Source organism: Esox lucius, chromosome 19, assembly GCF_011004845.1.
Source record: "Esox lucius isolate fEsoLuc1 chromosome 19, fEsoLuc1.pri, whole genome shotgun sequence".
NCBI lineage: Eukaryota > Metazoa > Chordata > Actinopteri > Esociformes > Esocidae > Esox > Esox lucius.
The window spans coordinates 8,316,441-8,329,195 of record NC_047587.1 but is presented as its reverse complement, the minus strand read 5'-3'; the positions used below and the strand labels follow the sequence as shown (position 1 = coordinate 8,329,195).

At 41.6% G+C, this 12,755-nt stretch overlaps 1 protein-coding gene across 8 annotated transcripts in view; it reads right to left on the bottom strand.

Moving 5' to 3' along the window:
• Window positions 1–468: 468 nt before the first annotated feature.
• The window catches only part of mical2b (microtubule associated monooxygenase, calponin and LIM domain containing 2b), a 47,335-nt gene continuing 35,048 nt past the window's right edge, over window positions 469–12,755 (bottom strand). For 6 of the 8 annotated variants that reach the window (XM_020040369.2, XM_010883542.3, XM_020040371.2 and 3 more), the window contains 11 exons: window positions 10,992–11,106; window positions 10,793–10,863; window positions 9,433–9,498; window positions 8,633–8,739; window positions 7,768–8,551; window positions 7,538–7,608; window positions 6,342–6,440; window positions 6,015–6,111; window positions 2,040–2,145; window positions 1,877–1,950; window positions 469–1,561 (listed from right to left, as the gene is read on the bottom strand). In XM_020040369.2, the coding sequence (XP_019895928.1) occupies window positions 1,377–1,561; window positions 1,877–1,950; window positions 2,040–2,145; window positions 6,015–6,111; window positions 6,342–6,440; window positions 7,538–7,608; window positions 7,768–8,551; window positions 8,633–8,739; window positions 9,433–9,498; window positions 10,793–10,863; window positions 10,992–11,106 (1,775 nt within the window). In that variant the 3' untranslated portion in view covers window positions 469–1,376. Of the gene's footprint in view, window positions 1,562–1,876; window positions 1,951–2,039; window positions 2,146–6,014; window positions 6,112–6,341; window positions 6,441–7,537; window positions 7,609–7,767; window positions 8,552–8,632; window positions 8,740–9,432; window positions 9,499–10,792; window positions 10,864–10,991; window positions 11,107–12,755 lie in introns of those variants that run through there. The other 2 variants (XM_010883540.4, XM_020040373.2) reach the window with 2 other exon arrangements.

The window sequence follows — 12,755 nt, the reverse complement described above, 5'->3', positions numbered from 1 at the left end:
AATTACAGCTGGAGAGAAAACCTACAAGACAGTAGATCTCCAGCAACAGGGTTGGGCAGCTCTGCTCTAATCACTAGGTTATCTGCATCCATCTACCAAGAATTTTACCATATTGCCAGTGTAAATACAAGCATAAATGAGAAGACATCTGTGATTAATATTTTAAGTAAATGATTCAATATGTTTCCTTCAAAATATGTCAGTGCCAGACATATTGCCCATTTGACATTTCTCAGTTTGCATTGATGTTGACTCCTCATATTTGCTTTAGACTTGCATTACCATCCCCCTACTAAACCACCCTGGACAGCTAAAACTATTTCAGTTTTGTTCGGTAATGGAAGAAGAGGAGACAAGTTGTGTTATTGTTTAAATTCAGTCTTGTAAACATTTGAGGGATGATTACACACAGGCCCCATTTAAGTTCATCACCAAGCTACTTAAAAAAAAAATGACACCAGGTAAATATAAATGTCAAAGCATGACCAACCACATTTTAATTCTCAAACATATTTACAATGAACATCGACAGTTTAGTGTCCATTTAGGCACTAACAGTGCTCAGCAGAGACCCCTTACGTCTTGTCAAACTAGCATTTTGGAACAAATAGACCAAATCATAATTTACTTGAAAGAAGCAACGAAAAATAACGAATTAAAGTGAAGAAATCACACTGACTGGGTCCAGTCTCAACATGTATGACTACATACAAAATGCAGAAAGTCCTGAAGTCCTGTGGATGTTTTCAAACACAGACATCTATTCCCTTCACTGACAAAATGCTGTGTTGGATTATAAAGTGCAGATACATTTACAATAAACCGTTTTATTTTTCCAGTGTTCTTTCAACACAAAAGCAACGATACAACAGACAGACATATCATACATCCCAACACATACATGTCACATTTTGCTTGAAGAGGGAAAACATTTGATAGGCTGAATCTTTGGGTTTCTACGTGCTTTTCGTTACAACTGATAGCAGTTGAATATTTAATTCAATTATTTCAGTTCAAAAAGCAGCATATATTCTGAGGTGTTCTTTTGCAAGGAAGTGTTTTAATTATTCTATTTAACTGCTTCAGTTCATAAGGCTTCATACCTTCTGAGATGTTCTCAGTGAAGTGTCGCAGTTATCTAGGAATGCAAGAGACTAGGCGTACTGGAAGCCAAGCCCTCCAGTCCATAATAAGTGTGATTATCAAGTAAGAATTGACAAGAAATATATAAATACATATTCAAAACATCAAAATACATATTCAACATCACTAGTAATGAAATCACTAGTAATGCTGTTGCTAACAATAAAGTCTCTTTACATCTTGGGGCTGCATAGTAACGTTGCCTTCTCCTTGCCCAAGAGGGCCGCTCCTGTTCAGGTCCAGTGGAACTGGTAGCCCCTAGACAACACCAGACTCTCCAGGTCTCTGTCCTCAGCCCGTTCCTGTATCCGCTGCTCCTCCAGCAGGCTGACAAGAGTGTCCCTCTTCTCCACCACCTCCATGATCTCAGTCAGCATCTGCTGCTCCTCGGCCAGCTCGACGGAGCTCTTCCTGGAGTCTGGATACGGCAAGCGGGACAGGACACACGGCAGAGAAAGGCAGAGGATAAACGGACACATGGACGTCATTAAACTAGTCACTGTGCATCAATTCTTGTTTCACGCTGGATATCTGCAGAAGCACTTTGTGACAAATGCAGATGTAAAAAAAGGGCTTTTCAAACCAAACGTGATTGACTGATTGACCGATGTACATGGCGGTCTCATTTCAGGGATCAGTGTTGCAAAACTAGGAAAAGTGTGTGTGTGGTGTGCGTGTGTGTGTGTTTATGTGCCTACATCCATGCGTGTGTAATTGTGTTTGTAACTCTTACCATCTATGGACATCCTGCTCCGCAAATCCGTCTGCAGTCGGCTCTGCCTGTCCTCCAGTTCAAGTTCCTGAGCGCTAATAGCACACAAGGCCATTTCAAACAGGATTTCATCCATCGGACGCTCTGGGACTGAGAATAATACACTGCGCCTTTGTATACTTACAATATGACCAGCTCTTCCTCGTAGCGGGCCAGTCTGTTCTTCTCCAGGACCAGCTTGAACCACATTTGCAGGAGTTCATGTTCATCTGACAGACTATCGCCTTTGTCTGACAGAGGGAGAGAACAGGGTCACAGTCAGCTACCACAGAAACAAGAAGTTGGATCATCTTGTTTTTTAATCCCCATGACGTTCCGGGGGGTTTAGCCGGCTCACTGTCACCAGGTTGAACTGTCAGTGGACCTGGTAATGGTCCTGTAGCAACTGTACACGGGCCTCTACTGGAAATACTAACGCTGTTGACTTAACCTAAAACACCTTATAGCAGAGCTCCTTAACTATTAGAGGATCATCACAATGGAATTTTTGGAAAATGTATTGACATCACAGAATGACATGCAGACAATAGACACAGTACATTATGTTTGACTGAATGAGAACATTTCTCTACCAAGGTGTCATTTTTAAAACGGTAGAAAGGGGGCAGTGTATAAGGGCTTTTGTTAGTAGGAGAACGGCTGGATCCAAACGAACGTGTTGTTTCAGAAACTAACACTGAGACGGAGCTTTACACTGAGTGCTATGAAACACTGGGCATATCTGCAGTGTGTTTGATTGAATGACTCTTCATGCCTCCCAATCCGTTCTGCGTCTTCTGAACCATTATGCCAGGCATTCATCACCAGACAGAGCAGAGGCAACGTACGCCAGTGTACACAGTGACCATGAGCAACAAACATCCCGGCAAACATCCATTAAACAAGTATTTTCTTTTGACCAGAGGAGAAATCTGTATTGACGCAGGAAAGACAGATACAGTGGAGAAACGCACAAAAAAAAAAAGTGATACAACTAATTGCTTCATCCTCAGAATCTTGCCACACACACAAACTCTGGTCGTTGTCAGCTACCTACTCATGCCCTCTTTGCATCTAGTCAGAGTCTGAATAATGTGAACTAACAAAGGGGCCTATTGAGCCAAGAGCCCTTTGCCCTCCGCCTTAGTACAATTACCCAAACAAAAGCCATGTAAACAGGCACACAATGGCCGCCACTGCCCTTCAGACCTGCATCACAAGAGACACTCTCCCTATAGTTCTGAACTCATAATTTGAAAGGCCATTCACCAAATTGATAGGAGCCTGCCTATTAATGTCCCTGTCTCAATGGTACTTAGGTGGGAGACAGTCAGTCTCTGTGGAGGTTTTTAACATTGAGGGGAGAAAAAAAAAAAACATGAGCTCCAAATGGTCTTTACACAGAAGATGTGCTTTCAATTTAACAACAGAAGGAAAATAACTTGATAGGAGCACTGTCTTTACTTAAAGAAAAGTTTTTCTGCGTTTAATGAATTCTAATTTTATTGAATGAAATTATACTAAAAATAAATAGCTAATTATGCTTATGAAAACATATAATTTTTCTTTATCTGAAGACACAATTCTGGAAAATGTGTTAAAAATCCAATTGGCCATTCTGGCAAAACACAATTTACCTTTGAGGAATATGATTACTGGTTTAAAAACATTACTTGTTAAAAGTCTAGCACAAATTGATGTTTTTCATTCTAAAAATACTGTCTTGTACATCAGCATTGCACTGTATATCATCATAATGAAGCATGGGAAAGCTTTCCTCCTTCCTCTCTTCACAAGGCCAATTGCCACTGTAGTGATTTCAATACAATTTCCACTTACATTTTTATTATGGTTGAATGCAAATGCACTATAATTTGTTACTGTTTTATTATATATTTTCCTTGGAAAAAGAGAGTTTGGTAGACTACTCTTGATGGAAATTGAAATAATGATGAGAAAAGCATTGTATCCAAGGGCATAGGTTTGTGTCGCACATTGGGTGTCAGGGTCAATTGTTCATAGGATTTTCACTTATTTCAGAGGGGGGGAAATTTACCTGCCTGTAATGGGGGTGGGGGGGTGTAAGACACCCCCCCCCCCCCGCCCCCCCCGCCCCCCAAAATGATGCCCCTGTCTAAAACTAGCCAAAACTCATAGAAACAGGACTAAATTGACAGGTCATTCTAAATCCGGTACGTTATGTCTAAACACACTTGAGCACAGCTCAGTCATCATGTCTATGTTTTTCTACTTCAGAAAGAGGCCTATCCAATGCAAGGACAAGTGTTGTTACAAGTGTTGGCCAAACAGATTGAAAGAGCTATCCGTTTTTACACAAGTACATAACAGTGTCTGACCTTTCCATTTCTTTGTCATGACAAAATAAAATGATCTGGCCTTGAGTCGTACGCTACCGTTCAAAAGTTTGGGTTCACTTAGAAATGTCCTTGTTTTCCATGAAATGAGTTTGAATAGGAAATATACTGAAATGAATAGGACATATAGTCATTGACGAGGTTAGAAATAATGATTTTTAGTTATATTATTATATTAATATTAATTGTGTCCCTCAAACTTTGCTTTCATCAAAGAATCCACCATTTGCAGCAATTACAGCCTTGCAGACCTTTAACTTTCTAGGTGTTACTTTGTTGAGGTTCTGAAGAAATTTCACCACATGCTTCCTGAAGCACCTCCCACAACTTGGATTGGCTTGATGGGCACTTCTTACGTACCATACAGTCAAGCTGCTCCCACATCTGCTCAGTAGAGTTGAGATCCAGTGACTGTGCTGGTCATTTCATTATAGACAGAATACCAGCTGACTGCTTCTTCCATAAATAGTTCTTGCATAGTTTGGAGCTGTGCTTTGGGTCATTGTCCTGTTGTAGTAGGAAATTGGCTCCAATCAAGCGACGTCCACAGGGTATGGCATGGCGTTACAAAATGGAGTGACCTTCTTCAAGATCCCTTTTACCCAGTACAAATCTCCACTTTACCACCACCAAAGTTCCCCCAAACCATAACATTACCATCTTCCATTGAGTCCGACAAATGTTATTCTTTGTGATACAAATACCTCAAACTTAGATTCCTCTGTCCATAACAATTTTTTCAAATTGTCCTCTGTCCAGTGTCTGTGTTCTTGTGCCCATCTTAATCTTTTCTTTTTATTGGCCAGTCTGAGATATGGCTTTTTCTTTAAAACTCTGACTAGAAGGCCAGCCTCCTGGAATCATCACTTCACTGTTAACATTGAGCCTGGTGTTTTGCGGGTACTATTTATTGAAGCTGCCAACTGAGGATCTGTGAGGCGTCTGTTTCTCAAACTAGATACTCTGATGTATTTATTCTCTTGCTCAGTTGTGCACGAGGCCTCCCAATTTTCTTTCTGTTAAGATTAGGGTCAGTTTGCACTGTTCTCTGAAGGGAGTAGTACACAATGTTGTACGAGATCTTACGTTTCTTGGCAATTTCTTGCATGGAATAGCCTTTCTTTCTTAGAACAAGAATATACTGATGAGTTTCAGAAGAAGATAGTTGTTTCTAGTCATTTTGAGCCAGTAATTGAACCCCAAATTGCAGATGCTCCAGATACTCCACTAGTCTAAAGAAGGCCAGTTTTATTGCTTCTTTAATCAGCACAACAGTTTTCCATAGTGCTGACATAATTGCAAAACGGTTTTCTAATGATCAGTTAGTCTTTTAAAATGATAAACTTGAAATCGCAAACACAATGTGCCATTGAAACATAGGAGTGATGGTTGCTGATAATGAGCTTCTCTACGCCAATGTAGATATTCCATAAAGAATCTGCTGTTTCCAGATACAATTACATTTACAATACAGTGTACACATTAAAAATGTCTACACTGTACTGTATTTCTTATCAATTTGATGTTATTTTAATGCACAAAACAATTTGCTTTTCTTTCCAAAACACAGATATTTGTAAGTGACCCCAACCTTTGAAACAGTGTATTGTAAATACACTTCAACCGAAGAAAATCATTTGATTTTCGATGTCATGCAGCAGTTGGAATTGACACTGCTTGTGGTAACAAACATACAGAGCTCTTTAAACGTGAAACACATGTTGTCGGGAGTCTGCGTTGCTCACCTGGGGCTTCACCTCGAAGGACCTTCTCAATGGTCACACCTCTCTCTTCCAGGTCTCTCTGCTTCTCACCCACCTCCTCCAACTGCCTCTGGATAACCTTCACACCAATGAAACAGAAACAACCGAGGTGGTCTTACAATACAGCTCAATACACGATATCTGAATTCCCGTGTATCTCTCGAACATACAGGACGGTTTTGTTGAAGAGGTCACAACTGATTCAAGTTCACGAAAGGATCCTCAGCATGTGAATGAAGGGCAGGCAAACACAGAAGCCTACACCTACACTATTACATGGCGGGATTGTCGTTTTGTTCTCTGCTGTACCTGAGCTCGGTGGAGTCTCTTCAGCTGCTCTCTCTTGGCCAGTTGTATCACGGTGTTCTCCTGTCTCCTCCTCATGCGCCGCTCCAAGCTCCCTCGGGACTAAACAACACAAGGCCACATAACTGTTACAACACAGCAGATTTGATCTGATCTTAGTCACAGATATTACAGGTCTGGGCTGGGCATTTATCCTGACCTAGCCCAAATAACAGAGGTGGTTGTTAGCAGCAGAGGAAGGCTTTCTTTGGAGAGTTAGGTCAACAGAACAGGTCCTAACAAAGTGTTGTCAAATTGAGAGGATGGTGGGTGGTGTGTGTGCGCCCAGGCTTATTACAATACCAAAGTGGGATTTCCACTGTCTATGTAAAGCGATATGAGCAGGTCATGATGTGCTGTTTCAGCCTTCCTAGTAATCTCTGTCTAACGGCTGATGGATTATGTGTTCCTTGGTCCTGACCCATCGCTCTACATGCCTCCTCTGGATCTTCAGCCTGGACAAGTGCTGCTTCTCACTCATCTGACATGATGTAGAGTGGTGTAGGTAAGCTTTCCGCTTTATTTCTTTTACCCATTATATCATAATCAGTGATTATTTCCGAGCAATGTTGCAAAGCTACAGGTAAGTTACAAAAATATACAGTAAAGTCATATTTCTCATCATCGTAACTTAAAAATAAACATTCATATAATATGTCTTATATATCTCTGTTCCTGTGTGTTAATAGTATATAGATAATCATGTTTGAGAAAATAGCCTAATTAATGAACCGTAATTATTTCCAATGAACTCTACAAATCCTCCAACAATTAACTTTTTGTAATTGTCAGTTTGATGCCAAAACATTCACAAAAATGTGTGTTGACAAAATGTATATAGAGGAAATATCATGCCAAAACCATAATTCTAAACATCATTGGGATAAAATATTTGCTAGTTTGTATTTTTGTTATTGTGTCTACAGCTATGTCATTCTATTTATTATTTGAACATTATCTTATTCAATGATTTCAAGGCCACACAGAAGGAAAGAGATAATGAAACACCTGTGATAGTCTCAGGCACCTAAAAGGGTCACTAGCGATAACATTTATCACATATAGATTGATTCTGGTAGGTTACTGATTGACTTGGCACATTTCCAGAAAAATTCCCTCTTTTCCACTTCCAAGGATGTGTTTTGGAACAGGGCCTTCACCTTCTGTTTAGCTGGGATGTGCTCTTCGTCACTTGAGGAGTTGGAGGAGTCTTTCTGCTGTTCTGGGGAGGCTGTGTAAAGACGAGGAACCACGATGACATTAGTCTGGAGCAGTGGCCTTAAGGCCGTAAAACACTAGTCATGTCATTAATGTCACGTGAAACACAATGATGACAACGGAGTAGAAGCATCTAACATAACCCTCATCACGTCCTCCCTTGGGCCCTGACCTTTGTTCCTGATGTTGGACAGGATGGTCCTGATGTCCTTCCCCTGACCTCCCGCTCTCACGCTCTCAGGCCCCTCTTTCTTCTTCAGCCTCAGGGAAGAGAAGAAGTTCAGCTTCCTGGGCGGCAGTGAGGCCACGTCGTCTCTGGTGGATTCGGCAGGCTTGTCGCTGCCGAGGGACACATGCTCCAGGAGTTTAGGCAGGTTTGACAATTTGTCACCCGTGGATGCCTTGTGAGGGCATGGGGTCGGCTGGCCCTCCCGCTCCACTCCTGCTGTTCCGGCCTCCTGGCTTTGGACAGGAGCCCCGAACAGAGAACCAAAGCTGAAGGCTCCCTCAGACAGAGGCCGGGGCTTTGCGGGCCCATTGTGGCTCCTCCTGGTGACAGCGGCACCCGGCTGTGTTGTTGTCCCAGTCAGCCCCAGAGACCTCCTGAAGGCGTTGGCCCACACCTGGAATGCAGATGGAGACGGCTGGGCCTGAGCTGGGACAGGTTCTGCCTCTGGCTCTACCTGAGACAACAGGTCCTTCGGCGGGGTCTGTTCCCTCGGTTGGCTTTGTCTAGACGGGCGTCCTTCCGCAGCCCCATGAGCCTCCTCTGGAGGACCCAGGTTCCAGTCAAGGAGCTTCTCTTTCTCAGACAGGGACAGGGTCAGCCTCTTCTTTGGGCAAGAAGAGCTGACTGCTTCCACTTGCTGGTGGGTTTTAGTGACAGGAAACTGTTCTTTAGTTGTCTGTGGATTCTGAGAATCTCCAGGGGTTTCAGAACCATCGTGGGAGACCTGCTGAGGAAATAAAAACGTCTTAATTGCTCTGCTGCAAATACAGTATATTTATTATGAAAGCTGTCTATTACTGCGCTTTACCTGCGGTTCAATCTCTTCAAAATCAGAGTTTGCCTCTTCAAATGTGGGTGCCTCATTTTTGGCAGCTTGTTCACGTGAGAAGTGCTTCACCAGGATAAGGGGCAGAGCTGAAGGAGTAGAGTGTAACACACTGTAAACAGAATGCATTCAGCAGTGGTCATGAGGTAACATGCATTGCTGAAGACCAGACTTACAACAATACCCAGAGACATTCACATCAACATGCATAGGCTATATATATAACCTGGTTTGTCATTGTCCATAGTATGAGGGTCATTACGCATGAACGACCAATCATGTGGGAAATGTTACATTCCTTTATTCAAAAACCAAATAGTTTACAATAGTTAAGCCTGACCCAAATCACCAGCAAGAGAACATAGTTGTCATTCTGTTTAAAAAAAAAAAACTTTCCAAACACTAACTAATCTCACTATATTGCAGACAACCTCAGAAAAAAAACAACTATTTTTACCAGAGACCACCAGCACCCTCTAGTGTGGAGAACAGCTCCAATACCTAACGGCTTTTCTCAATTAAACTTTATTTAACTGCATCTCAGTTATGACTTCAATGCAGTTAGTCTAACGATTTTCTAGCATGTAACCTGCCTAAAGACATATAACATCAATTCCCGCATAGAAAGTCATTCATCTGAATTTACGTTCAATTCAACCATGGGTCTTTGAGTGAAAGTAACCCAACATGGCAGAGCTGAATGGCCATTATTATTATTAAAGTCATTATCATGCTTGTCAATAGACATAATCCTGTCAGTCTTTCAACAGCAGACGACTCACCTGAACGGATCTTCCTCCTCCATCGGCTTTCTTCAGAAAGGAGGGATGACATGGAACCGGAACATTCTGCAGGGGTCAGGCAGGACGCCATAGAGAGTAACCCAAATCACAATAACACACACGGTATACGTTTCAACTTGCTTCATACGCCTGTCGCACAACAACGACAATGAACGACGCCACAGCATTTCACTTATGTCACGAGGACATGTCTTCGCAAAGTCTCAGGGTGCAAGACAGATTTGAATCAGCCACGGGGTGGCGTTGCAAACTTGAAACTGAGCCTGGTAAATGCAGCGTGGAGAACGGCACAGCTATGGCCTAGACAGCCAGCAGACAGCCCTATCAGTGCAGCTGAACAGAATGTCCAAGCCAGTCACAGTGCTCAAGCGCTCCACATGCCAAGACAAATATTCACTGAATGTGGGAGAATGGCAGTCAGCCACACCCAGCTTTCAGAGCCTCCAAAGGAGGACTGGGATCTCACATTGGGGAAATGGCATAGTGGGCTACTCCTAACTCAATCAGACTCTAATACAAACAAACCACATAGCCCCGCGGACCAGGGGCTATATCACTTAACGGATGCAGGAATTTCCTACACGCTCCAAAACAACAATTCTCAACTGGGGGTTTGCAGCCAAAATTTAGGTTGAAAAAGTTTCAAATGGGTTTGTCAATAGAATTACTGTGGAAAAGATGGGAATGTTTTTCATATACAGTGCTGATTTTTGTTACTGTCATTATTGCATAACATAGCATGAATGTTTTTTGGAAATTTGGGCCTTCTTTTCCTGCAATGCAGAATCCAGTGTTACTTTGCTTATTCCTTTTGTAAAAATTGTTGCACCAGTGGCTCGATCAAATACCTTGTTTGGTGTGAAACTTACTTGGCAATTAAACTTTCTGATTCTGGACTAAACAACTTGGTCCAGTTTGGATTCAGAGGCAAACCCAGTTGAGAACCATACATCCAGACCGATGCATGTTAAGAAGCTTGGAGAAAAGTAAAGCATCTATCAGGCCAAGACTGTGGGCAGGAGGAACAACAACAGGAAAGTACCTATTTATGTAACATCTGGAAAATCATGAAGCTAAAGGAAAAATCATGAGGCTAATGGGAAAATCATGAGGCTAACGGGAAAATCATGAAACTAACGGGAAAATCATGAAGCTAACGGGAAAATCATGAGGCTAATGGAAAAATCATGAGGCTAACGGGAAAATCATGAGGCTAACGGGAAAATCATGAGGCTAACGGGAAAATCATGAAGGTAACGGAAAAATCCTGAAACTAACGGAAAAACCACGAAGCTACGTGTTTCACATGGCATCGATCGTCAGGGAGACACGCACACACCTTTCTTCTTCTGTGCTGAGTCTTGTGGTGGGGAAGAGGTATCGGAGTGGTCCTGTTTCTTCAAGTCAGCACTGCCAATAGTAATGGACGACAAACACACAAGCACAGACACACACACAATGAGCTACAGCGGTTACCATGTGCATACCCATATGTGAATAAGAACGTGTTCTGAGCTGTAGCAGTGGATCAGACTCACATCCTGTTGGAGCCCTGTATGCCCAGGTCCACTGTGTCCGAGGGTTCCTCCGCCAGCTCAGGTACCGTACGGCTGGACACTCCATTCATTAGGCCTGTGTATTTATAGTGATGTCCTGAAATCAGAAGGTCCTTTTAGGCTTTACTCACATCCTTCATTCTTCCATGTTATTCTGGCTATGTGTCACAAAAACCTCACTAGGACAGCTAGAATAGTTGCAAAGCTACTGGTCTTAATTTTTTAGACAACACTAGCTAATACTCTTACTGTAATTGCATCTAGAAGAATCTAACAAGCTGCATTCCTGTGTAACCCTTCCTTTATATATTTACATCAGACAGCATGGAATGAAACATCTTAACCATGTATAAGTTAGATTTGAACCGACTTTGTGGAAAAAGAAATCATGTTATGAAAATATAAAGGTAACTCTCCTGGTGATTTCACACATAACCACACCTTAGCCATGTTGACAACATACATACATTTCCTACTATTAACCACAAAGAAAAGGGAAACAATTATATATAAATGTGTGTTGGACATGCTTGTATAAATGTGTGTTGGACGTGCTTGTATAAATGTGTGTTGGACATGCTTGTTATCCAAATAAGTAACTCGTATTGAATTACCCAACCCTGACTGGGGTTAGGTTTAAATTAGGATTTTTTGGCGTCGAGGACCTACAGAGAACTTCAAAAGTACTTGATAGTGAAATTTTCTTTCTTTGGCTATGTATTCTAGGTCGGTTTTTAAGTTATACATTTACTATTGGGTTAAAGTGCAAACTGTCAGCTTCTATTTAACAATATTTTGATAAACCACTGAACTATTTAGAAATTGCAACCAGTAATTAAAGACAGTCCTGAACATAGTCCCTCCCTTTTAAGGTACCAAAAATAGTGGGACAATTGGTTTCAGAACGGTTTCTTATTTGCCGAGTGTGTTTGTTTGCAGCACTAGTACAGTACAACAGAACTGTCAAAGTCTAGTCTTCCAGGCTTTGCATTTGGAGTCTGTTTCTGGTATCTGACAACTCGAGGACCAACAATCTGTCAATGCAGGACAAGCTGGCCATCATGAGGTAGATAATTCAAAATGACTTAATCAGAGTCAAAGCTAAAATTACAAAGTTCTTAAATGGCCAATCACCCCAATCTGAGTATGTTTTTCACATGCTGAAGACAACACTGAAGATAAGAAGGCCCGAAAACAAACAGGAAATGATGGTGAGATCTATTGGTGGCAGACTTAAGGCAATAACTGCATGCAAAGGATGTGACTAATTAAAAAAAACACGCTCTGGTGTCTAAATGGTTAATCTGATGTAGACTGTATTTCAGAAGGGGCTAAAACTGCTGCTAAGGTTTTGCCTGCAAACTTTAGATTTCAATGGCAATGTTCTGGCATGATTTCTTGGGACATTTGTCTGTCTGAAACTCATATGCCATGGCAGATATTAATAAAAGGTCTGAATCTTTTATTCCCTTTTCAACATAGGCAGTGACAAAGCTCTTCTATGCTAATAGAAACCATCATTTAAACCAGTCTTTGTGTTTCCTATGGGTCAGGTTTGTCAGCCCTAACTCAGTGAATAGATTGGTTATGTTATGTAGTATACTAATCCCTGAATGAACGGGTTGGTTAGGTTATGTAAAATGCTAATCACTAACTGAATGGATAGTTAGGTTGTGGTATACTAATCATGGACTGAAATGAATTGGTTAGGTTATGTATTATACCAATCACAGACTGAATGGATTG